The sequence below is a fragment of the Fistularia commersonii genome, chromosome 16, assembly GCF_037954325.1.
Source record: "Fistularia commersonii isolate RoL2024-O1a breed Wild chromosome 16, RoL_Fcom_v1.0, whole genome shotgun sequence".
In the NCBI taxonomy this organism is placed as follows: domain Eukaryota; kingdom Metazoa; phylum Chordata; class Actinopteri; order Syngnathiformes; family Fistulariidae; genus Fistularia; species Fistularia commersonii.
Window position 1 is genome coordinate 8,737,661 of NC_141299.1, and position 23,212 is coordinate 8,760,872.

At 37.9% G+C, this 23,212-nt stretch overlaps 3 protein-coding genes across 3 annotated transcripts in view; all 3 read right to left on the reverse strand.

Moving 5' to 3' along the window:
* The window catches only part of notch2 (notch receptor 2), a 50,876-nt gene extending 50,375 nt beyond the window's left edge, over positions 1–501 (reverse strand). The window contains exon 1 of the mRNA XM_086161996.1: positions 155–501. Coding sequence (XP_086018122.1) covers positions 155–227 — 73 coding nt within the window. The 5' untranslated portion in view covers positions 228–501. The remainder of the gene's footprint in view (positions 1–154) is intronic.
* Positions 502–10,325: 9,824 nt separating this feature from the next.
* Positions 10,326–14,934, reverse strand: sec22bb (SEC22 homolog B, vesicle trafficking protein b). Its single transcript, XM_086162281.1, has 5 exons — positions 14,729–14,934; positions 12,908–13,017; positions 12,573–12,733; positions 11,536–11,682; positions 10,326–11,423 (listed from the first exon to the last, which is right to left on the reverse strand). The coding sequence occupies exons 1-5, from the start codon at positions 14,801–14,803 to the stop codon at positions 11,269–11,271; spliced, it is 648 nt and encodes a 215-aa protein (XP_086018407.1). The 5' UTR covers positions 14,804–14,934; the 3' UTR covers positions 10,326–11,268.
* Positions 14,935–15,584: 650 nt separating this feature from the next.
* On the reverse strand, positions 15,585–22,441 carry npl (N-acetylneuraminate pyruvate lyase (dihydrodipicolinate synthase)). Its single transcript, XM_086161882.1, has 12 exons — positions 22,329–22,441; positions 21,729–21,802; positions 21,170–21,243; positions 19,666–19,753; positions 19,083–19,140; positions 17,812–17,887; positions 17,618–17,710; positions 17,375–17,520; positions 17,193–17,239; positions 17,017–17,101; positions 16,900–16,939; positions 15,585–16,819 (listed from the first exon to the last, which is right to left on the reverse strand). Exons 1-12 carry the CDS (start codon positions 22,362–22,364, stop codon positions 16,674–16,676), a joined length of 963 nt encoding a protein of 320 aa, XP_086018008.1. The 5' UTR covers positions 22,365–22,441; the 3' UTR covers positions 15,585–16,673.
* Positions 22,442–23,212: the final 771 nt, after the last annotated feature.

The following is a 23,212-nucleotide window of genomic DNA, read 5'->3' on the forward strand; positions in this document are numbered from 1 at the left end:
CAACGTTTGCTACCTGGCTAGTTCAACTCAAGCGTTCCAGCGCAGTGATGCGGTGTCAGACAGATGTAGGAGAAACAAAACGTGACCGTGACAAGTTGCGAATTCCTGGAAAAGAAATAGAAAAAAACCCGCGTCGTCATATCGAAATACTTACCCCGTGAGAGTTGAACGAAACAGAGGACGAAAACTAGAGATTTTCCCGAGGAGAAACCGGGTGTGTGCTCCATTTTTCTGTAAAATCCACATAAGGTCTACAGCCCAAATTCTGAGCTGTCTCTCAGGACGGTTAGTTCTCAGCCTCGTAAGAAGTGGCTCGCAATTTCGACGAAACGACTTTTCGTGCCGAATTACAACATCGTACGCATGTGTAACACGCGACCCTACAACCGTTTCTTCCCAAAAAATCTCTTAAATTTTACATAAATTGGGCTGTGGTTGGCCAAACAGCGAAGTCGAAAAAAGCTCCCACCTCTCTACCTCAATAGTCACTCACCGAGGGCACAGAGTAACGATACAAAAACCAATATCCTTCCGCTGAAGTCGGAGTGGACCTAGTGTCGTTCTGAAAAACGTATTTAAAGCGGGTTAAATTACTATTCAAACTTCATGGATCTTCTTCCGATGTTTTGTATAACGCAAACCATCAGATTATCACAGTTATAATACCCAGAGCCGAGAATAAAAAGTACACTCGAAGTTTTCTTCCTATGTGTCGCCGCAGCGGAGGAATTTTCTTCTCATTTTTCTACTCGCAGCCTGGATGACCCGTTCAATGATTTTTTTCTTTTCGTCTCCTCTTTTCTTCACGCCTCCCCGACAGCTTTACGGTTTTCCCCCCGATTTTTGTTTGCTTCTTTTTTTAAATCCCTCTCCACTCATTCTGTATTACAACACATTGCCCAACGGCGGATTTTAAATTGATGTTACTACGACATTACAACCAAGGTGATCGGGGCAGATTGGGCTTTTCAACGTATTGGCAGATTGAGCAAGGGCTCACTGTAGAACTCTTCCACTAATTGTCTTTACCAATATAATTCAATATAATCATATGTTTCGCCCGTTTAAATCCCACAAAATAATAACTTCTTTGGCCATTAAAATATTTCGTTGTTTGCTTGTAGTTGTACAACATTAACAGTCCACGGTTTGGAATTTGGTTTTTAGACTTGCTGAATTGCATTGTATTAGACAGTAATATAAAACGTTCGCCTCTAAATGCAAAGCATAATTTCCTCAATGGAGCACAACAAGTCAAAGGATCCACTGAGATTCGTTGGGCAATTGCTGTTAAGAAAAAAAAATGTATTTGAGTCTTCAGGAAATGTATCAGCAGTCATTTATAATGCCCAGCTGTCAAACAAACACACACACCCAGAATGGGTTTGTGAACTTAAAGCAATCCCAGACTAATTATCTCTTATCCATCAATCCAGGTGTAAATCACTTGCTATTCACAATAACAACGCAGAGTCTCATCCCAGTGATTGTTTGTCTTTACACCCCGTTAGGGAAACATTGCAGAGCCCCCTGCTGCTGCGGCCGGCCCTCTGTCCTCTATTCAACCCTGCTGAAAGTCCTGGAACCAGAGGGAGCAAATTGATCTCCTCGGGGGTCTTTATTGACAATGCTTTTGTTGCCGTGGCCAATGTCAAGCTCTTGCTCTCCATGCGTGGTTGGGTGTCAGGTGCTCACAGGACAACAAACAGTATTCAGGCATTTGGTCAGATACTGGTGATAAACCATGTCTTGCATTAACCCTTTTTTATCCGACACCAAAGCTTACAAATCCACTGCTACCAATGCATGGCTTTTTGAGTGCACCCTGAATCTTTATTCAATCATTTGTTGTCACAAAAAATATTAATGATAAATTGATATCAGCCCTTCTCCTGTGATACACTTTGGTAAAGCCATAGTTCATAGCAGGAGCATGACTTGCAAAGGCCAATATACAAATCTCTTCGTAGGGTAACTTTGTCTGCAGCACTATTTTCCTTATGATGTCACTCCAGATGTGGACTTCAGTCCTCAGGGAAGTATGGGATGAAGAGGGGTGTGGATCTGCCTCATGCACAGAATACGCTGATTAAATCCACTTTGCCTCTGCAATCCTGAAGGACATTCTATCACAGAACTCTGACATAGCTTTAGGGAATAATAGATAAACATTTGAAAATCAAAGCTTAGGATAGACTCAATTTTATCATTACTTCAGATATCTTTGAAGTATCTTTGGAGTTAAATAAAGTATTGACTATTTGAAACTCACGCTGTGGGAACAAAAATTCAGCAGAAAAGGTTATCACAGCTTTGTTTTGCCTAAACACATCTATAAAGTACCTTCGGTATCTGGTAATTGTGCAGTACTGATTGGTAAACACATACTTATTGTGTGTTGAGAAATGTACAGGGACTACACACATAACCTTTTCTTTTAATTCATGTAAGTTTATTATTGGGCTGTCATGAAACTGGATCAGAGCCACTGACCTCTGCCATGCTGGTGAGAGAACTGCTCTCATCTACGTCAGGCACTTCACACTGCTTTGGAGTTCATCAGTCAGTGTGACTCCAGCTGTCAGACACTAGATTTATACTGCGGAACATGGTGTTCAGAGGGGCAGATAGTAAAGACTGATTACACCACAGAAAAGGGAGTGTGTTTGACTCTGTTTGAGTGTGTGTGTGTGTGTGTGTGTGTGTGTGTGTGTGTGTCTGTACATGTATACATACTCCCCCCCCCTTTGACCATAAACACACCATCTTCATTTGCCGTGATAACCATGGGAAGCTGAATTAGCACCTGTCGTTCCAGAAGAACATCATCCAACCCTAACACTCTGAGATGGCAGGAGAGTCAGCGTGAAGTGTATATAAAATTAGCCTTTGATTCACTTTTCACTCCTCTGTGAGAGCTGATTTGACAGCAAAAATAGTTGTTGCATACCTGAGATAGTTCTTGTTCATTGATTCCACTTGCTTCATTTGCTCCTGGGGGCATGTACATTGTTGTGATTGTTTTTGCACAGAAGCACCCAACGTCATTTATATTGCAAGTTTAGTCTACAAGGGAGTTTACAAGTTTATGAACCTCAAATGCTGCATATGACATTTTGAGGCTCCATGTGCCCCCATCATGAGTTTTGCAGGGGCAGTCAGAGTGCAGTAGAATGTGGGAGACAGGAAACTGAGGAGGGTATATATAGGGTTGATCATCACCTCCTTGTCTCTTATGGACTTGTCTTGCCTGCAAGAAAGGAAGAAGTCTCACTTGCCAGTTTACGTTTGAGCAATATGTCTTCTTTAAAAGAGACTGTATTCGAGTAGGACAAAAAATGGTATGGATTCAACTTGGGTGTCTGAGTCACCAAACTCGTGTTAAGCTGTGCTGCAGACAACAAGACTTCAGAGTACCAGATGAACAATTTAATACAGAAAACAACATGTTTTATTATTTATTTAGTATTACACAGCAGACAGTAGAGTTCACAAACATTTAACAATTTTTTTCTTTGCAATTTTGAGGTTACATGATCCCAATGTCAAAAGTGAGACAGTTAAGCATGGATGATGAATGAGGTACAAGGCTCTGAATCAGTGAAAACATTTGCCTGATTTAAAAAGAGAATCATGAAAACATATCCATTGATTTAAAGCCTAATTTCATAGTTTAATTCTTTCATGCAACAGCTACAAACTGATTTACTGAGACCAAACAGTTTGTCCTCTAAAGCTGTAATTATTTGACAAATTATCAAGCAGAGGGATTACAGTGTATATTACGGCAGAAAAATACAGAGAAACAAAAAAAACAATAACCGTGACCACCCCTGTAAAACTGCAAAATGTCCCATTCAAATCCTTTAGCCTACAACTGAATTGAAATATTCTCATGCAAAATAAGGAATGAATGCCTCAGTGAGAAATTTTGGAGTTATGTAGGTATCATGTGGTGGCAATTCTGATAAGCCATTGAAGAAAGAACTGCCTTGCTATATCTCATATGCAAGGCAAAAGGACAATTGTACAAAATGTTTTATCATGTTTTGTCTTTCCTTCATTGCAGATTCCTAGACATGTGAACATGCAAGTGTCTATAAGATCAAAAGTTAGCTGGATGAAAGATGTATTAAACTTGACTAGATTATATATTTTCAATAGGACAACATTATACTGGTATTTGTCAGAGTATTTCACCAAGATGTTTTATTGAAATGATTGTGATGTCCAATATCCTGCTTTTGGTCACACCTCGCAGAATCAGATTTCCAGTGAAGCAAGAAATTACTACAATAAAACAGGGTCAGTGCAGCCTTTCATTGTCAAACTCTGCACATACATATAACCATGTGGTGAAAAAAAATCCTGTCCAAAATTTGGCACCATCAAATCCAGGCTGAGGTGGAATTCAATTTTCAAACTTATACATGCTGAAATACGCTATGTTGTAATGACCTTTTATTTGCCCTGACATTTCTTTCACTGAGAAATCATATCACTGAAGGTTTTATGTTCACCTATTCTTAAATGGACCTTGATTTCAGCCACATACAGATAAATATGCAGCTATCTGTAATCAGTAACAAATGGCTGTGACCTCCAGACACTCACTGAAAAGATGCAACTATATAAGAATCAAGGGGAAAAACTAATAGAAAGACCGCCACCCCAAACATCCTCCAGACATGATGTTTTACCGCAAGAAAGATGGGAATTTTGCCAGCAAAAGGCCCAGAATTACTCCCCTGATTAGGAAAAGACGCAGTTGAAGGAACAGCTGATAAGGGAAATGTGTGAGAAATAGTCTGGCCATATGTATGTTTCTTGTGAGGCGAACTATGGCAAGGCCAGGTGGGCAGGACTGTGTCGTGCGTAGATGGGATTCTCCCTTGATCGTCCCTGCCTGCCTGCCGTCACCCCACACTAGCAGGCTATTTATACTGCACTGTGGGAAAATAACAGTTCAAGAACTGTCATCTGGATTTTGCAAGGTTTATACTCCTCATCCACACCCACATTCAAATTACCACTATGCTATTCCAACTTCCCAAGTCACAAACAACTTCAGAAGAAAACACAGCATCTAGCCAAACTGAATTATCAATGCTGAAGTTACAGTTGCCATAAAATAGAATTCATGAGATGAAATTTGTCGGTTTGATATGTGAGTCACTAAATGAAAGTCACACAAGGTTAAACTTCATCATGCCACCTGGGGCAATGAATGGTAAACATACTTGAAATATTCTGATAGGATTTATCAGTGCACAAATAGGTCTATGCAGACAGAACAGGCATGCACTCATGCATACAAAATTCTTCTTGTGTGAGATCTGAGAGCATTTTTCAGCTCTACAAGTGGCTGTTTTCGGGAATAATGTCATATTACTGGATGCAGCAAGAAGGAATTAACTGTGTAAAGACAGGAACAAATGTCCAACTAATGGCAACTCTTACAGAAGTTATATAGCATGTCAGTGAAAAAAGTTACTTTGTAATAAGTTTTCAACTCTCACTATAGCTTGGTTTTAACAGGAACAGTCTAATTTGTAAAAAAAATTTAACCATATTTAAATTACCACTCGAATTTTACCCTAAATTACACCTTTGATTTCTCTTAAAATATGCTGCAATAGATTTCTGACAAAAATCAAATACAATGCATTAGTGACTGTAATAGTTTACAATAGGTGTCTTTAAACTGACTCGAGTATATGAGCGAGGGCAGGTAATCAAGTAGTTGAACACACCTGTAAATAAACCCTTTGATTTCTGTAAATAATGCACACATTCTGTTGTGACTGATAGCTGAATTTGAGAATTTCAGTTCTGCCAGCTCTCATCATCCCCCAGGTACTTTTCCCAGATATTAAGATGAAGCTTGGGCTGCATATTTATCTACAGTAAATACTGTCACACACTTTGACATCTTTATTGATCTTGTCCCGATCCATGCAAAGGGGGGCAACAGGTCAAGTTGATCAGTCAAACTCACAGTGCTAGGTGCTCTCCATACAGATGGGATGGGAATAGCAAGGCAGACAGTCACATTTAACAAAAAACATATGGTAATGATTTTATTTAGTATTTCTTCCAGACTGAATTTTCAACAGTGCTAGAGTCTTCTTTCAGTGGTTGGGGTGAAACACTCATGAAGACATTTGTTTTGCTGTTTTTCTTTGTTTTTTTTTTTTGGAGTGTGTTGGTGTTGAACTTGCATGCTGAAAGCTCTAAGTGAGTTTGCTCGGCATATCTTGCAAGGCTAATTGTATCATAAATTCACAAGCTGCTAAAAGACAGGCATGGCTGGAATTCACACTTCAGACCTCCCTTTCTCACAGGCTCAGCTCAGCATTGTGTGTGTCCATGTGCGTCAAAAATGACTATTAATAAACCAACAATGGAGGACATAGAGATGAATGGGAAATGATGGGAAACGATTCAGAGGTTACCTTCTGAAAGCATATTAATTCACTGTACATGATAATATTTGCCTGGGATATTTAAGAAACTTCGAGGAATGCAATTCCTGAGGAATGCACGCTAGAGATATGAGTGTGCAGCTGAAGAATCACTCAATGAGTGACATGTATGTGTGTGAAAGTCTCTTGTTCTCACACTTTTCTCTTCCCACTCATGTTGTTTATGGCATCGTCTTACACACCTAGAGAGCAATTCTAGCTCACAGCTTGAGCTTTGGGTAAATATGTACGCTGGGAAAAAGATAATTTACTACATGTATTTCTATGACAGAGTTTTAAGATCTGCTATTTTTAAGGCGTATGCTGAGGGTTTGATTGGTTATTGTCAGTCTTTGACAACTTGATAAGAGTACACGGACTGCAGAGCAGGTCCAGGTCTGTAGATCAGCTATCCTCTACCCTCCACACTGACCCCCCTGTGAGAAGTTCTCAGTTCCCAGGATCTGGTGTGTACGTTTGGGGGGCAATAACTCACCAGGTCCCATTACTTCCTCTTTCGGCCCTAAGCATTTTATGACCATCTTCTCTGCCATACAACTGCTGTCTCCCCAGGTCTTCTCTATGCTGATTAGACGAAAGTGGACTTCACGGACAGAGGATGACCAGGAGGAGACTGGGAAGCATCTTGAATGAGATTGGATGGTGGTTTGATACTGGAGAAAACAAACTGCTATTATTTTCATTCAAAAAAATCTAACGGCAGAGGAGACATCACTTCATTGTTTTACAAGTCGCAAGTCTTGATGTTTTAAGTTTTGATTCAAGTCAACAGTTAGGAGAAGTGACTCACTGAAAACATGGATTTTCCATCCTAAACAAGTTCTAATTTGTTGCTGAGAAAAAAAACACATTTAAACATTTAAATCCACGAGTTTAATAAATTGACAAAAATATTGTTTTTCTTAATAAAAGGTCAATTTATTTATATTTTCTTTGATAACTATATTGACATTTCAACCCTCTAGGCTTGTGGAGACTATCAAGTCATGTGACTCATGTGATTCAAGTCCAAACCTCAGGCAAATGCGAATAGTTTCTCTTCTAGTTGTCTTCTTCCTGAGCACACTTCAAAAAGGAGTGCTAAATTCACTAACACAGTAGTAAGATGATTTTCATGTTTATATAGTGTTGCAACTGAGGTGACATAAGCTGGAAATTCTTGCAGCAGATTAACAAGAAAACAGTCTTCTTTTTGTATGCACTTCTTTAAATTTGTCTTAGGGTTTCTCGTATGAAATTGCAGTAAGCGTTAATCTAATGCTTGTGGGAGGGTGTTATTTCCATTTTTGTCACATCCTGTCAGAGTGTCACTCGCTGACTCTTGCGAGTATTCAGAGAAGTAAGAATGAGCGGCGCAAAACATCTTCCATTAAACTCCTCTACAGTTTGGCCCCCTCTTAATGAGATCATATTTTTGTAGTTCAGGGGACACAGAGGAACCGTTAGCATTCCGGTAGCTCACGTGATATAAGCGATACTAGCAATGATTGAAACGCTCCTTTGTCTGAACTTGCGTTCTTGTCTACTCCTGCAACATTAAGAAAAAGTGGCTGGAGGTCATGGTCAAGGTTGTGTTCATTTAATCTCCTATTTGTTTAACATCGCACAAGACATAGAAGACAATGGTGGGTGGGTTGCCTTGTGGTTGTTTCAATCTCTTAAACAGCGAATAAAATCAAGATAGGCGAGTATGAATTGACATGAGCACACACTTCAGATTTTCTTCTTGAGGAGCAATAAATGTGGAGAAGTTAATATAACCTTTTCACTCCTTGTATGTGTATGTGTGTGCATGTGCTTGTGCGCGGGCTTAAACCAGACTGTGTGTTTAGTACATGTGCTGTATTCCTGACCCCTGATCACACCAAGTATTTTAATCCAATCAGCTTCGTTTTCACATGACTGTCACACTCTTGCTGCTGCCATGGTAACCTGCTGAGGAAGGAGAGACCATGGTGAAGTCAGAGAGGGGTATGTTGTCCGCACTATAATCACTGTGGAAATTACATAGACAAGGATTCTAAACTTCACAGATGTGGTGTTTCAGTGTCATTTCCCTTTTTAATAGATCATTTATGTCTCATTAATAATATGTCTCATGTATCGGAATGACGACAAAACTACTACATCAAACTTCTATTGGGATGCCGTTGAAAATGTGCCTGTAACAAGAAATGCATAGGTTACTTTTGAAAGTTCTTCAAGTTGACAATGATTTCTTAATCACTCATGCCCCATGAAGGTGATGATATTAAAATATATATCTTTGATGTCAGAACACAAGAGTTATTTCTGTAGAGGTTGATGCACTTGTAATCTACATTTTAAATGTTAATTTCAAAGAGTCTAAATCAGAATCTTTTATTGTTTGAAATGATTCAGTTTTATTTCCTTTAAGAGTATGTTGACTACTTATTTGAGTATATTTCTGCTTTTTTTAAGAGTAAAAGATCCAAGTGCTTTGACTTCCCCCCTTTTTTTACGTTAAAAATGTAACCCTGACATTTGTTGTTTTTCACAGGGCACTTTGTTAGTATTATTACTTTATAGTTACACTGGTAAGTAACTCAAGTTTTGTGAGTTGAAATGATAAGAGTGTGAGCAGCATGGCAAAAGTTAAACGGATTCATTCATGCAACTGCAAAATGTGCATGCCAATTGCAACTTATAGATCATGAGTGTTCTTAAAAAAAGCAATGCTGGCAGGAACAGATTTCCAAAATATGTGAAACAAATAGGACATGGATACAGCATACTTTGGAAACTACCTTTGGTGACATTGCTGATTAATAAAATTTCAAAGAAATTATGAAAAAATGAGACAAAACTTAATTTTCGGGTGAAAAGGTCAACGTGTGCCCTGTGGTTGATTTCTGGCAAGCTACCCTCCACTGCTTCTCTTTTTTTCTGATATTTCCTGTTCTACAAAGTGACAGACTCATACTCAGGCTCTGTGTGCTCAGCATTGGTAGTTGCAGTGGCAGCTGTGTGCTGGTCTTCTGCTATGGGCTAAAGTCTATTTTTACTCTTCTTACCCCAAAGCTAAGCCTATATTCTTCCCATCTTTCAAGGCTAACCTATGATTGGGATCTCAGCCAGCTGGAGGCCACTGTCCTCTGCAGAGGTCCAAAGACAGGAGGGCGTTTGATCCAGTTGTTCTTTTACCAGACCAATTGCAGGCAAAGTTTTCCACCTGGTGGTCAAGAGTGGGAAAAGCAGACAGTGCTTGATTAAGACGCAGGTCCATTGGAAATTAGCTTCTGGATACTAGAAGTACATTTCACTTTAGACAATCTAGAAGATAAGAAAGGTGAACTGTTTTTCTTTTATTTTTTAACATGAATTAAATCCCTCCCAAAAAAAGGTTTCCAAGCTCTGCATAAAATCAGTTATCAAGTGACAATACACCTAGCAGTGCCTGTTGAGTCTGTTTTCCCCATTCACAATTTGGTCCCAAAGTATAAAAGACAGTTGGGAGTTCCAACATGCTGTTTTTTTGGTGTTAATGAATTCAAGAGACATTACTGTCCTGAACTAAAAAAAGAAAATATCCCCCACTATTGTTCTAAAGTGAGTTGATATATGAAATTCAGTTTAATTAATGACGCAACAGAAACTCTATGGCTTTATTACCCAATGGAAATTGGACTGTTAATTGACCAGGGACAACAGAATCATTTGGATTGAACTGTCCCTCTGAAGATGTTCATTATTTTTTGCTACATCAGCTTATAGATCTTAACATTACACAGAAAAGACAGTAAATTTTGATTTGCATTACTAGTTAATATCATCTGATAATCATTTTTATACCAAAGATCATCTCCAAGAACATAAACATGTTGTGCAAATAATTTTATTCAGATAGCCAACAGAACAGAAACAAGTGTCCTTTGCAACTTTGAGCAAATTGCAACTGCCTACTAATGCTCTCAATGCTTAGCCGGAACTGCTTTTTGAATTTAGTATACATTTGTGTAAACTTGATACAGGGAGCTAATCAGAGAGCAACATCTTATATGCCTGCCAACTGGAAAATGTTGGTCCACATAGTCAGGGTGCAGGAGAGCATAAAGGAGTGTTATAACACTCTGAGGTCAGGTAATCCTGTCACTGGTATCTCCTTATGACGAAAAAAAGAAGCCAAATCAAGACAAATGTGAAAGCCCCCAAACACAAACTTAAAAAAAATATATCTTAAAATACTCACGTTGCTTCACAGGATAATGATTAATGTTGGGATATTTCATAGCATGTCGAGGGAAAACAAGCCAGCACTACTAAGATTATGAAGATAGTGAATGTCAACAACCACGTGATGTGCTCAGGATAAACTAAATGTTGTATCCATATTATTAGACAGTAAACAAATTTAAATCAAGAAGCCCTATTAGGGTGCAGATTTAGAAAGAACATTGACAGCAAATTTGTTTATCATTTTTCCCCTATTTCACAAAAATCTTCAAAAAAATAGACCTGATGCACTCTTGAACGAATATGAATGCACATATACATGTGCACACTCTCAAACACACAGAAAAACACGCGTACATACGTACGTACATACATACATACATACATGACCAGGGCAAACACTAGCGTGTATTACTCTAACTGCTAATAATGGAACTATGAGTTGCGACATCATACACACTGAAATGAGTGGTCGTACAGCCTGAAGAGCCTCGTTGCGGGTCGGATCCTGTTGTTTAGTCAGAGTTGACAGCTTTTTTTTTAGTGTCTGCAGCTCATTTTCAACTTCAATTCTTCCCTCCACTGTCTCTCAGAGCCACCAGAAGCGAATATAGACGATGAACATGATGAAAAAGACTCCTCCTGCTGCCAGTTTGGCATAGGTGGAGCGGGTATTGAGATACTTGGCATCACTCCTATACTTCTTTGACAGGCATGATAAGTTGCTGGCCTTGGAGTCTAGTGCTGTGGGAAGGGAAAAAGAAAAAATGGAACATGAGTTCTAAATAGATAAATGAAAGTGAGGAGAGACAAAATTTATCAGGTGATATCACCACAAGTCAAAGGTCAGACGTACCAGATAGAGCTTCTCCTCTCTGTAGTACTTCTTCAATGTTGGCCACCATGATCCTCTGGACGTCCTGGAGTTCTGTGTTGATGCTGCCTAGATTCCGTCTTGCTCTGCTGTCGATGTAGGATTTCTTGGTTTTCTGGATGTAGGTATCTGATCAAGGAGAAACACAGAAGAATTACAGTTAACCTGTGGAGTGTTTCTGTAAAATGGTTCTCCGTCAAAATGCATTTTATATATAAAATTGATAAAAAATGTTACTACTTTAAAAAGAACTAAATTGGCTTGGATACAAAAGGAAACATTGCACGCAATTTGGATAAGAAATGTGTTACTATGAAATTTTCAAATAGGAACTCAAGTTAGCTAACTGCACTTTACTTTAAATGACCAACTGAAGACCTTCAACAGATGTGAGACATATAAAGTTGAACCTTTAAAATAAAATTATTCAAGGATATTTCCAAATTTTCTTTTTCAATTTATGGCGCAAAAACTAAAAATAAGCTAAAGCCAAATACTAATAATTATCGTCACAACTAAAATGGCACCGATGATTACAAAATAATATTTTCAATTTATATTGAGATTTACATTAATAATCAATCTGTTCAGTAAAAATGTCAAATCAAGTGACTAAATCGGACAAAGACTATATCTTATCATGTTTTACTGGTTTTAGCTTCACTATACCCCTAAAATATGACTAAACATAGAAGTTTGCATCAATCATTGTCAATTTTAATAAACATTTTACGCCTTCATCTTACATTAATAAAGAAAATAAAACAAACATGTGTATAAAAATTCTCCAAACTATCAGTTTCCAGACTATCGGTTCACTAATGGTTTTGATCACGGCGATAATAGTTTTAGGCTAAATACTTTGATCTTGCTCTCCTTTTTTGTGCAAATCACTTGCTGATGCATTGTGAAACAAATTATGTAGAGTAGATCATTGATCAGATGTTCAGACCCATAATGTGCAAGTAAAACATGTCATTGCTATCCAGCTCCTTTCACTCTCTAGCCATTTTGCTTACCAAATTCGATGAAAGAGTAAGGCCGGGACACGGTGGGGACCTTCTTTCCATGCTGCTCGTGAAACTCTGCCTGCAGGTCTTCTAGGTAAGCAAAAGCCAACTTCTTGGGAAAGCTGGCTTCGCAGAGCACAAGATAGCACACTCCCTTCTCTATAAAGTAGCTGCAAAAAGACACAGGTGGAGCAATGGTATAAGCAGAGAAAGAAATGCTACGGCTTACTTTGTACATCAGCTTTAACAAAAAAGAAAAAAAATACTTATTGAAACGTTAAGCACAAGAGCATCCATGACCTCTGTCTTTTAGATATAAACCTTGATTTTTGCTTCATACTCACTGAAATGCCATGGAACCTGCCTCTAAAGTGCACCGTGTGGGACTTTGGTCATTGAGTTTTCTGAAGAGCTGCTTAGCTTGGCTCTGGTACTGCTGCAGGTCACGACCCAACTAATACAAACAAACAACCAGCAGATGAATGCTGGTTACCAAATGGCAGGATCATATCTCTTCAAGAAAAAGCAGCGTATACTCAGGGCAAAGAAATGGATTTTGAACGTATTCTCAAATTGTTATCTCTAGATTCAAAAGACTAGACAACAACGACAAATTTTAAAAATGGTGACCCTTAGATGCGTTGAAGAATACACAAAAAGCTGCTGCATGCTAAACTTGACAGTTCATTTCTCCCATGTCTTGAAAACTACTGCTTGATATAATGGACAAATTCAGCAGACCGATGTGATATCCGAAACTGAATACAGTCTCGATAGTATACACATCTTGTTGATTTTTTTCATTAATAGATGCTATACCTAACCCAGGCATCTGCTACTAGTGTTTAGCTTGCTTTCTTGAATGTGACATTGTGGCGTCATGCAAACACCTGTCATTAAAGCACAGAGCAGAGACACCAACCTTTTCACTTCCCTTTCGAAAGCAATCAAGAGAGTAAGGGGAAATACATTAGGTCCTTGTTAAAATTCCATGTTTAAACAGAAAATACTTTTTGCTGTGCCATGAATTTTTAAGCAACACACACATTCTTAAAAGTCTCAATCTGTATTTTTTATTTTCATTATATTGACCCTTTCCTGAAGGTAATAAAATAATTTTACCTGATAGATAAAATGTAATTAACCTAGTTTAGTATCATTACGTGAGGTAAAGAGGAATGCAAGCCTTGTCATAATTTAATGATCACATTTCACATTATTTCTCAATTTAAAGAGAGCACCTTCAATTCAGAAACCTTTGTATCTCTAAAAATACAAATATATTTCAAATGACCAACCAAAAAAGTGAACATTTAAGCTCAATCCAGGATAGATGTTATTTCATTTTTTTAAGACACCAGAAAGGCATTTGTCTCAAACTCTAGCCGGATAAGACAGAGAGACGAACAAAAATTGTGGTGGACTTATCACTTTTCATAGTGGCTAATGTACTCAGTATTGTAAATTACCTTTTTCTTAAACAAAATAATCATTGGATACTTCGTATGGAAGCCTTCTTCTGAGCTTTTCATATCCTAAGTGTAACTTTAAACTTAAAGGCACTTTTCAATTTCAACTTGATATAATATTCACTTCATGGTTAATAACCTTGTGTAGTTCTGAGATAAATAATTGTTCTTGACTTTAAGTGCATTACCATGAAATATAAACATCTGTTCTGAAACTGATAAAGATGAAGCTCAGACCAGTAGCAGGACTTGCGAAAGCACTGGCCCTGTTCTTCGAGCCTGAAAATAAGGTCAGTGCATCAAGTGAGATATGATAGATTGATAATAGCCATGACTCATCAAATAGCAGAGTTTCCTCTATTAACTACCTAGATCTGACCGCTGTCAGGGTTGAAAGTAACACGGTGTCGTTTGGTATTCAAGAGACTGCCAGCGGCTTTAGGTAAATAAAAGGCACCCTGAAGGCAAGGAAGGCAGACGGGCCTACTGCAAGAAAACAACTCTCCTGGTTCCAGGCCAGCGGGGCCTCCACCTCTGGGACAAACTCCCCTGAGGGTTGGGGAGTCACAGCTGTTGGCTTAGGGGGCCGTGTTCAACCTGACATTACAGCATTTTCTACAGTTATAGCTCGTCCTTTGGGGGGGTAGCCAACATACAGCGTGCGAGCAGAAAGGCTGAAAAGGCTGGAATTGTGACCTGCTCGTCTTCTTGCATGGACGCGGCCAGCGGCAGTCCGTCCGCCAGCCGAGCGATCATTGTCAGCAGCACCATCTCTCCGCGCTGTTCCGCCGTCCGCTGAACGTTGAGCCAAAGGGAAGAGAACCGCCGTCTGACAGGACTGTAGGCGGACAACACCTCAGGACTGACGCGCTGAGCTGGCCGGAAAAACGGGATCTTCGTGTACCTGCTTAATTCGTCCGTCGGTTCATCATGCGGAACCAAGGGGTTCACGGGTAAAGTTCCGTCTTTTTTTTTCTTTCTGACAGCGCCACATTCTATTAACGACGACGAAAAGATGTAATATTATAAAATATATAAATAATGTTATTTTAAAGCAGTAGTTTTATGTTAGTGGATCAACGATTTGTTCCTGGGATTTAATGTCAAATTCTGTTTATGTCTCAATACGCTACTCAGCCTTGGGCAAAGAAACAAAAAACAAAACGAACAAACAAACAAACAAAAAAAAACCCTTAGCCACTATTCTATGCAAATCTAAAACTATAAACACTGAGAAATAGTAGCCAAAAGATCTTACCAGTGTATGATGCGGGTGTGTATAAGAGAGTAATGTATATGCAATAAATGTTTGAAAAGAGCTGAAATTTGATTTTTTTTTATGCACAGATCAAATATATTTGTCTGTCCTTGCATGAATTCCTGTGCAACAAGAAAATGTATCTGTTTAGAGTACTAGCCCATTCTCAATTACATCATCTGTAACACTAAAGGTGAAAAAACAAGAAAAACAGGCTTACCCCAGTCAATCTGACCTTGTGGTTCTAAAATATGTATTACCAAAGATGAGAAGGACACAAATAACTTATTTCTCAGTACATTTATTAGTAAAAAAAAGTGATTATTTGTCCGTGCAAAACAATTCCAAGATGTACATTTCCCTTTTTTTTAATTAAAAAGTATACAATTCTTAACATTTTTGGCAATTTTATCATGGATTGTAAGAAAGTCTGAAAAGTCAGGACCAATGCGGTATTTATTTTGATCTGCATTATTTCTGACCACCAGGGGGAAAATCTACTGGATGCATGGAAGTTATTAAATGAGAAAATACGTGATTTATTATTTGAGTGACCATTGTCTAAATGTGTGACGGTCTGCATTGCTACTCTCGAGTCTTCTTCAATAAACCAAGATTTCCATTGTGTTTGTGGTAGTTTAGGTAAGATATGACAAAACAGGATATGATGCAGTGTGGCTTTCCTGAATAGGGAGGTACTCCAACCTCCCACACAAATGTAGTAACATCCACAAACTTAGATGGGTTTATTTAAACAGTCACTGCATCAGAGTCTGGCGTTGAATCAAAAGTAGGCCTGCATGATATTTTACAGTGTTAAATAATATTGTACTAAATAATTCATGAGGTACTGTGGTGCAAGGCATTCATCTATTTTCTTGCAGCAGCTTTGCCTTTGTTATCAATGCCCTCTTTGTCTCCCTTATCCTCCTGATAGGGTCGGCCAGAGGTTGTATTTTTGCACAACCAATTTCAATGTAGATAAACTTTGAAAAAGAGACTAATTGTTGGGCTGGATGCAATTATGCATGAGGTAAAATAACCAACAAGACTTATCCACAAAATAACACCAGTTTTGCATTTAAAGGCAAATATGAGTTATTTCCTCCAGATCTTATGACACCCTGCGTGCATTTCATGACATCATTACAAAGATTTAAAAAAGGGTGAGATACTGGAGAGTTCCTGTCAAATTTTACATAAAACCATGATGTATATGAAGAGTGAAAAATGTACTTCTATTTTTACCTGTATTTGATATTAACCGCCAGTATACATTATATTTGATATTTACGGACCTCTACATGATTTAATGTTTGAAACATTGGAGTGAAGGTTAGTATTAACTGAAGGTTGAAAATGGCTCTGCGTTGTGAAAAAACATCAGTCATCAGGAAAAAGTATTCTAAATTTCTCCACAATAGAACTGACTTGTTCGGAAGAACAGGGATTTACGGGGAGGCGAGGAGGACCAAGACTCAAGCCTGACAACTCACTCATTAACTTCTTGTTCACTCCCACGTCAAATCCTTTAAGAAAAAAAAGCTATTTCACAGGTAGAAAACACAACAAGACATCATTTTGTAAAATATAAAAAACATTTACTCACCCTGTTTGACAGCATGGCTGATTAACTCCTGAATCTTGAACTGCTCATATAATTGAATAAATATATCAGAGAGGGCCAATGGCATGAAAAATCAAGATACTGAGAAATCCACAGTACCTGAATGTCCCTGGCCTGGGAAAGATCGCCTTGCATGAATGCTGACAGGAGCTTGTTGGCATGACTTCCAAGATAATTATAAGTGCTGTGGTCCGAGAAATTAATGATGTGAGTTAACTTGCAGAATTAGAACAAAAAGCACTTAGCATTCTGCATGAAAGACATCGCACGCCGACCTGCCAACTGCTCCATCCACTCCCAGTGCCAGACCTGCTAGAAGTTGCTGTGGCAGGATTTTGTAAAAAAAAAAAAAAAATGTCAGGGGCCATTTTTACAGTTGAGAACAGAGGTTCAATGTGCAATTACGACAGGCTTATTGCATCCAACAAAAAAAACAGATGGGGAAAAACAAGCTGACCTCATCTACACCGTAGAGGATTGAACAGGAGGTCTGACAAAGTTTGATGCAGAGACCCAAGTCCATCAGGTCAGTTGCGCTGAATTTCACACCCATGAAAGATGGAATGAGGTTCTTAATATCTTCCAACACATCTCTTGCCAAGACTAAAAAAAAAAAAAAAATCAGTGCGCCGTAGGTAGGAACATCAAAGAATTATGTTTTCATTGTGACAGGATGAAAGAATAAATCAATGTTACTGACTTTTAACACCGGTGATGGCTGGAATATGGTAATAATAGAAGGGCAAAGATGGGGCAGCTGATGCTACCTCCTTGAGGTATAACCTCAATGCATCTGAAACAAGAGAGGAGGAAGTATTGCAACTTTTTTGTAGAAGAAGATTATTTTGTTTGGGCCGAATTCTGCCATTGCTAATGATATTTGGACATTCCTACCTGCATTTCTGGGTTTATAAAAGGAGGGAGAAATGACTCCTATTGCATCAGCCTGGATTTCCTTTGCATGAGCAGCCTGGCAGGCGACAAAGATGGTGCAGACGAACAATGATAACTCTTCAACATGTGATCACTGTCATTTTGATCAGTATGTATGTATGAAAGAAAACAGACACTCTTATTATTTGCTGACATAGTTAATGATATTTTATTTTGCATTTATTGGAGATATGTTGCATCGAGCAGGTATGTGAAAGCACCTGATCCGTGAATATTACATGCTTGCTAATTAAACCATTCAGCCATTTTTGGCAAAGATGGGGGTAGTATGATCCCCTTAATATCTGGTGACTCCCATACTGTCTACTGCCAACATCCAGCCAGGCAACCAGAGGAATCCGTTGATCTCACTTTATTAGTTTGCAAATCACCATGGTAATTTACAAATGACCTGAATCCTTTAAGGATTCATGGAATAGAATATAATAGAACTTTATTAATCTTGAATTCTTTTGCTAGAAGGCTCCAACACTGCATACATTCCCCAAAAGTCAAAGTCAAAGTCAAAGTCAGCTTTATTGTCAATTTCTGACTCGAAACATGATACTGATTTTATGCTGTCAGGTTTCCTTCTTGCAGAAAGGGGAGGAGTTATACAGTTTGATGGCCACAGATAAGAAAGACCTTCTGTGGTGTTCTGTGAGGTCTCAGTCTATGGCTGAAAGTGCTGTAGCAACACTTCAATACAGCATGAAAGGGGTGAGATGCATTGTCCCTGATACAGAGCAGCTTCTTCAGCATCCTCCCCTCAGAAACCTCTAGTAACAAGTCCAGTTCAACTCCCAGGACAGAGCCAAACTTCCCGATGAGCTTATTGAGTCTTTTAGTGTCAGATGCCATCATCCTACTGCCCTAGTGCACTACAACGTGAAAGATGATGCTGGACACCACTGTGTGATAAAACATCTGCAGCATGGCTCTGCAGACGTTAAAAGACCTGAGTCTCCTGAGAAAGAACAGGCGGCTCTGACCTTTTTTGTATACATCATCTGTGTTCATCGTCTAGTCTAGTTTATTGTCTATATAGATGCCCAGGTACATGTACTTGTACTTGCACTACAAGAAGGCAGGAGTAAAAGGACAATAAGGGAAAATACTATTTTTTTTTGGTATATACAAGATACTGGATATCCTAGTAAGAAAAACTCTACAGCACTGTGGTGTTTTACTCTATCTGATATTCTGTTCAGAATTGAATGGCAGAAACTCACCAGGTCTTTGGAATCTTTGAGGCTCATGCAGCCACAATGCACAATCACCTGGTTCATCCTGCGGAAATGAAAACACACAGTATACACCAACCAAACTTAATGCAGTTTCAAATTCAAATCATTGATATTATTTGAAGATGGATCTCCTGGGTCACATCAACAGTAAAGCAAACAGATCTACTTTGCCCTTTGTGAGTAACTGCCCCATAAGTGTTGTTACACCACCTTTAGCAACCGTTATATTTTGATTGACTATGATTCACCATTATTATGAATTAAGAACCTGTTGCTGTGGAAGTACTTATGGACTTCTATTGCAAATACCTATGAAAGTTTAGAGGCAATGTGAGTTTTGTGCATTTTGCTGAAAGTTCATCATTTAAGCAGATAGCACCATCGCAACATGGCTGCTGTGCCTGACCACTGTTATACAGACTCTTTCCAAATTGCGTCATGAGATGGCAACAGTGTGGTTATTGATGACTTATATACAATGGAAGGGAACACTTTGTGTATAAGGGCATATAAATTGAGAAATTAAAAAATAAATTAATTTCCTGAAAAAAGGCACATGAGAACTTACTTTCCCTTGGCTTTCTGACACCACTCCGCTGCCAACATCTTCCTCTCCTCCACACTGAGAGACATGCCCTCTCCAGTGGTGCCGTTCACTGTTGGCAAATACAGTTTTTTGGTGTTTTGTTTTGTTTTGCTTTGTTTCTCATTTGATTCTTCCTATCAGGAACAAAATATGGAAAGTCTTGCTTCTAAAGAGTCTTAGCTAGGCAAGACTTTAACATGCCTTAAAGAGAGAACAATGCAAAACTTGAGATTACTACAATTTCTGATAAGAGAAGATAAGGAGAAACACTTTTGCTAGCTACACAAAGAAAAAGCTGATTGACTTAGATCAATGTAGAAAAAACATTATCATTGTAAATGGTCAATGGACTCTTGCTAAAACTGAAGAATGCAAAATTGCAGACCTTCATAAAGTCATTTATCTGCAAAGTAAGATAAAACTGTTGGCTTGAGAAAAAAACATACAGATTTAAAACAATAGATTAAAAGGTCAGCGTGACATTGTGTGTTTGTCTTTTCTCAAGATGAAAAAAGATGACATCTTTACAATATATAGTATTTCTATTTGACAAGGTGTTTTCATCATGGAACCTATTTTGAAAAAGAACACGTTTAATCACAAAGCAATAAGTCCAGGGACAAATATGAGGATATCGTTAGAATCTTGATGACAAAAAAAAGCATCCATTACGTTTTGCACAAATTTGTCAACACCTGCACAGTGACATATTTATTTCAAGTTGGATCGAGAAGAAGCTAGTTTTGCTTTTAGTTTAATGATCTGTAATGTGGTAGGCTAAACTTTGTTGGCATGAAATACAACAGTTAAGCTGATGATGAAAAATAAGGTATGTGGTAATAGCTTATTTCAAAACATCTTGAGTTGAATAATGTTGGAAATGTGTCCTGTGTCTTTTTCATTTTTTTCTTGAGTTGAGTAATGTTGGAAATGTGTCATGCGTCTTTTTCATTTTTTACTTGAGTTGAATAATGTTGGAAATGTGTCATGCGTCTTTTTCATTTTTTGTGTGCTATATGTCTTCATTAAAACAGCAACAACAAAAATCTAAATGTCTTCATACAGTATTTGCCACTGAATATAATATGCACTATAGACGTTTAAAACTATGCATTACTTCCAAAACTTTTTTTGTGTATCGAATAGATGCTAAACAAACAAACAAACAAACAACAGCCACAACCACCATATTTATCATCTCCACATCAGAGATGATTCTGGCCTCGAAAACCTTCCAAGTTGGTCTTGGATTTGGATGACTTTGTTGACACTTTTAACACCAGCCACAGTAAATCTAAACAACCTTTATTGGTCATCTAGGTTTCGGTCCGAAAACTTATTCTCAGTGTTCATTAACAAATCTCTCAACATTGTGATCACATCAAAATCAAAAATATTACTAATTGAATTATGTGGGTCTGAGGTGGACTGAGGTTGGGCTGAGTTAGTTACATATATCAGAGGAAGATTTTGCTTATGAACTTACCAAAAATGGCATTTACACCTTGCTTCTCTGTCAGGTAGTCAATATAAGGGCCAATTTGTGACAGGTTGATATCACTGTTTTGGAAAAAAAATAGGAAAACAATAGACCTAAATGTTTCACAAAAACAAAACACCAAACATGTGCAACATCTACACATATGCCATTTCCCCAATTGGCATATACAGCTATACAAAAACCAAACTAAATTAAGTTAGTGATGTAGTGTAGCATCATGAGCTACCTATTTTGACACCCCCCTGGAGAGATTGCACAAACTCGGTTAATCCATCACAAATAATCCCAAATTTGCTGTTCAATACAACTGCAATTGAAATGGTGACGATTATCTAATTCAAATTATTTGTGGAGTTATTCTCAAAGGAGGAATGGGCAGTGTCACCATGTTTGTTCCAGCATGAATTCAGACTGTCCTTTTATGTCACCCGTTTGCATTTTGTTTTTAATTAATGAAGAAATATCCCCTATATGCTCACAATCTGAACATCTTGTTGAGCAATACACGTACAGAAGTTGAACTGGTTCTCGAAAATCCACTTACCCTTGGGCAGTCAATGGAGTGAACGTAGCGGCAACAAGGCCTGTAAGTTTTGTAGGAGGCATCACTGACAAGATCTAACAGGCAGAGAGAATGGTAGGTGATTAATGTGCTGAAAAGAGATAACACAAAAAATGGGAGAAACATATTCATGTAAAATGAATAGGCTTTAAACAATCTTGCCATTAAAAGCCAAAGATATTAATAGGTTATAAATTCAGTTTACTTCAGAAAAATATACATATTTCTGCAAAGTTAAATTCAAGAGTATCAAAATTCCAGTATAGCCAAGTGCAATTTGAAGTATCAGACCTACATATGTATATACAAATACTTATTCAAATAAAAGTTGAAAATTAAACTGCAAAACGAATGCAACATTTATACACATCAAATAAACATACTGTTAAATCCCAGATAAGCTACTTGGAGCGTATGAAAGCATATGCTGGATTTACAACAATATGGATATTCATGACAACACAAGTAATTCAATTTCTACTGAATTTGCAATCCCTATATAGACACGAAAGCAGTATTATCATCGAAGATAAATAAGAAATTCGATCGCAAATTGTAACATTAAACATAGTGCCTAGTTACCTGTTGAACTGCGTATCTGTCTCTGCGAATCGACATCGGTTTTCTACGAGTAAAGTAAATTCTCAGGTCTGACTAGTTTTGATTTGAGTGGGGATTTTCTTTTTAAATATGCTTGCTACGTGAAATAGTCATATGACACCGCAAAGATTTGTGGGAAATGAAGTTACCTCTTACAATGAAAACATTTCAAAAGAGTACACATAATACAAACGAGAACTGCAAAGTCAAGTTAAATTATAAGTTTGAATTCTATGCATATTGCAAGAATAATTCGACTACTTGTTTCAAGGAAGTGATAAAATTCCCATGATAATAATGCGTCCATTATGCTAACTTTAACAGGGAAACTCTCATTACGGGAGAATAATGGATATACAGTACCGCAGTGCTTCTATTTTGAAATTAGTATTTGGAACAGTGTTGAATAATAAGTTAATTATTTTTTTGTCTTTTTATTGTGTACGTCAGAAAGGGCATAGAAAAAAAAACTTTATTTCGTGAATTGCTTATGTCTGACTGAATGTGCTGAATGTCAAGCAAAACCCCAACGCGTTATTATTATTATTTTTATTATTACTGTTATTATTAGTAGTATTATTAATCGTAGTAGTTGTGTTATTATTAGTAGTATTATTATTATTATTTCAATTGGGCAGCCGCGTAACTTAGGCTATCCGAAGTTATCTCCCACGAAACCTGAAGTCGTGACGCCGATTAATTTTTCATCTTACTTCAAGTTATAAAATTAGTCCCGCTCAGAGGCGTTTATGCCGAAATACGATTTACTCTAAATTAGATCCCTTGATATCAGAATCCAAGGCAAGACGCTGTAACGGTTAGCAGGAAGCGGATGTTGTCAACGTTTACAATGTGACGACATCCGG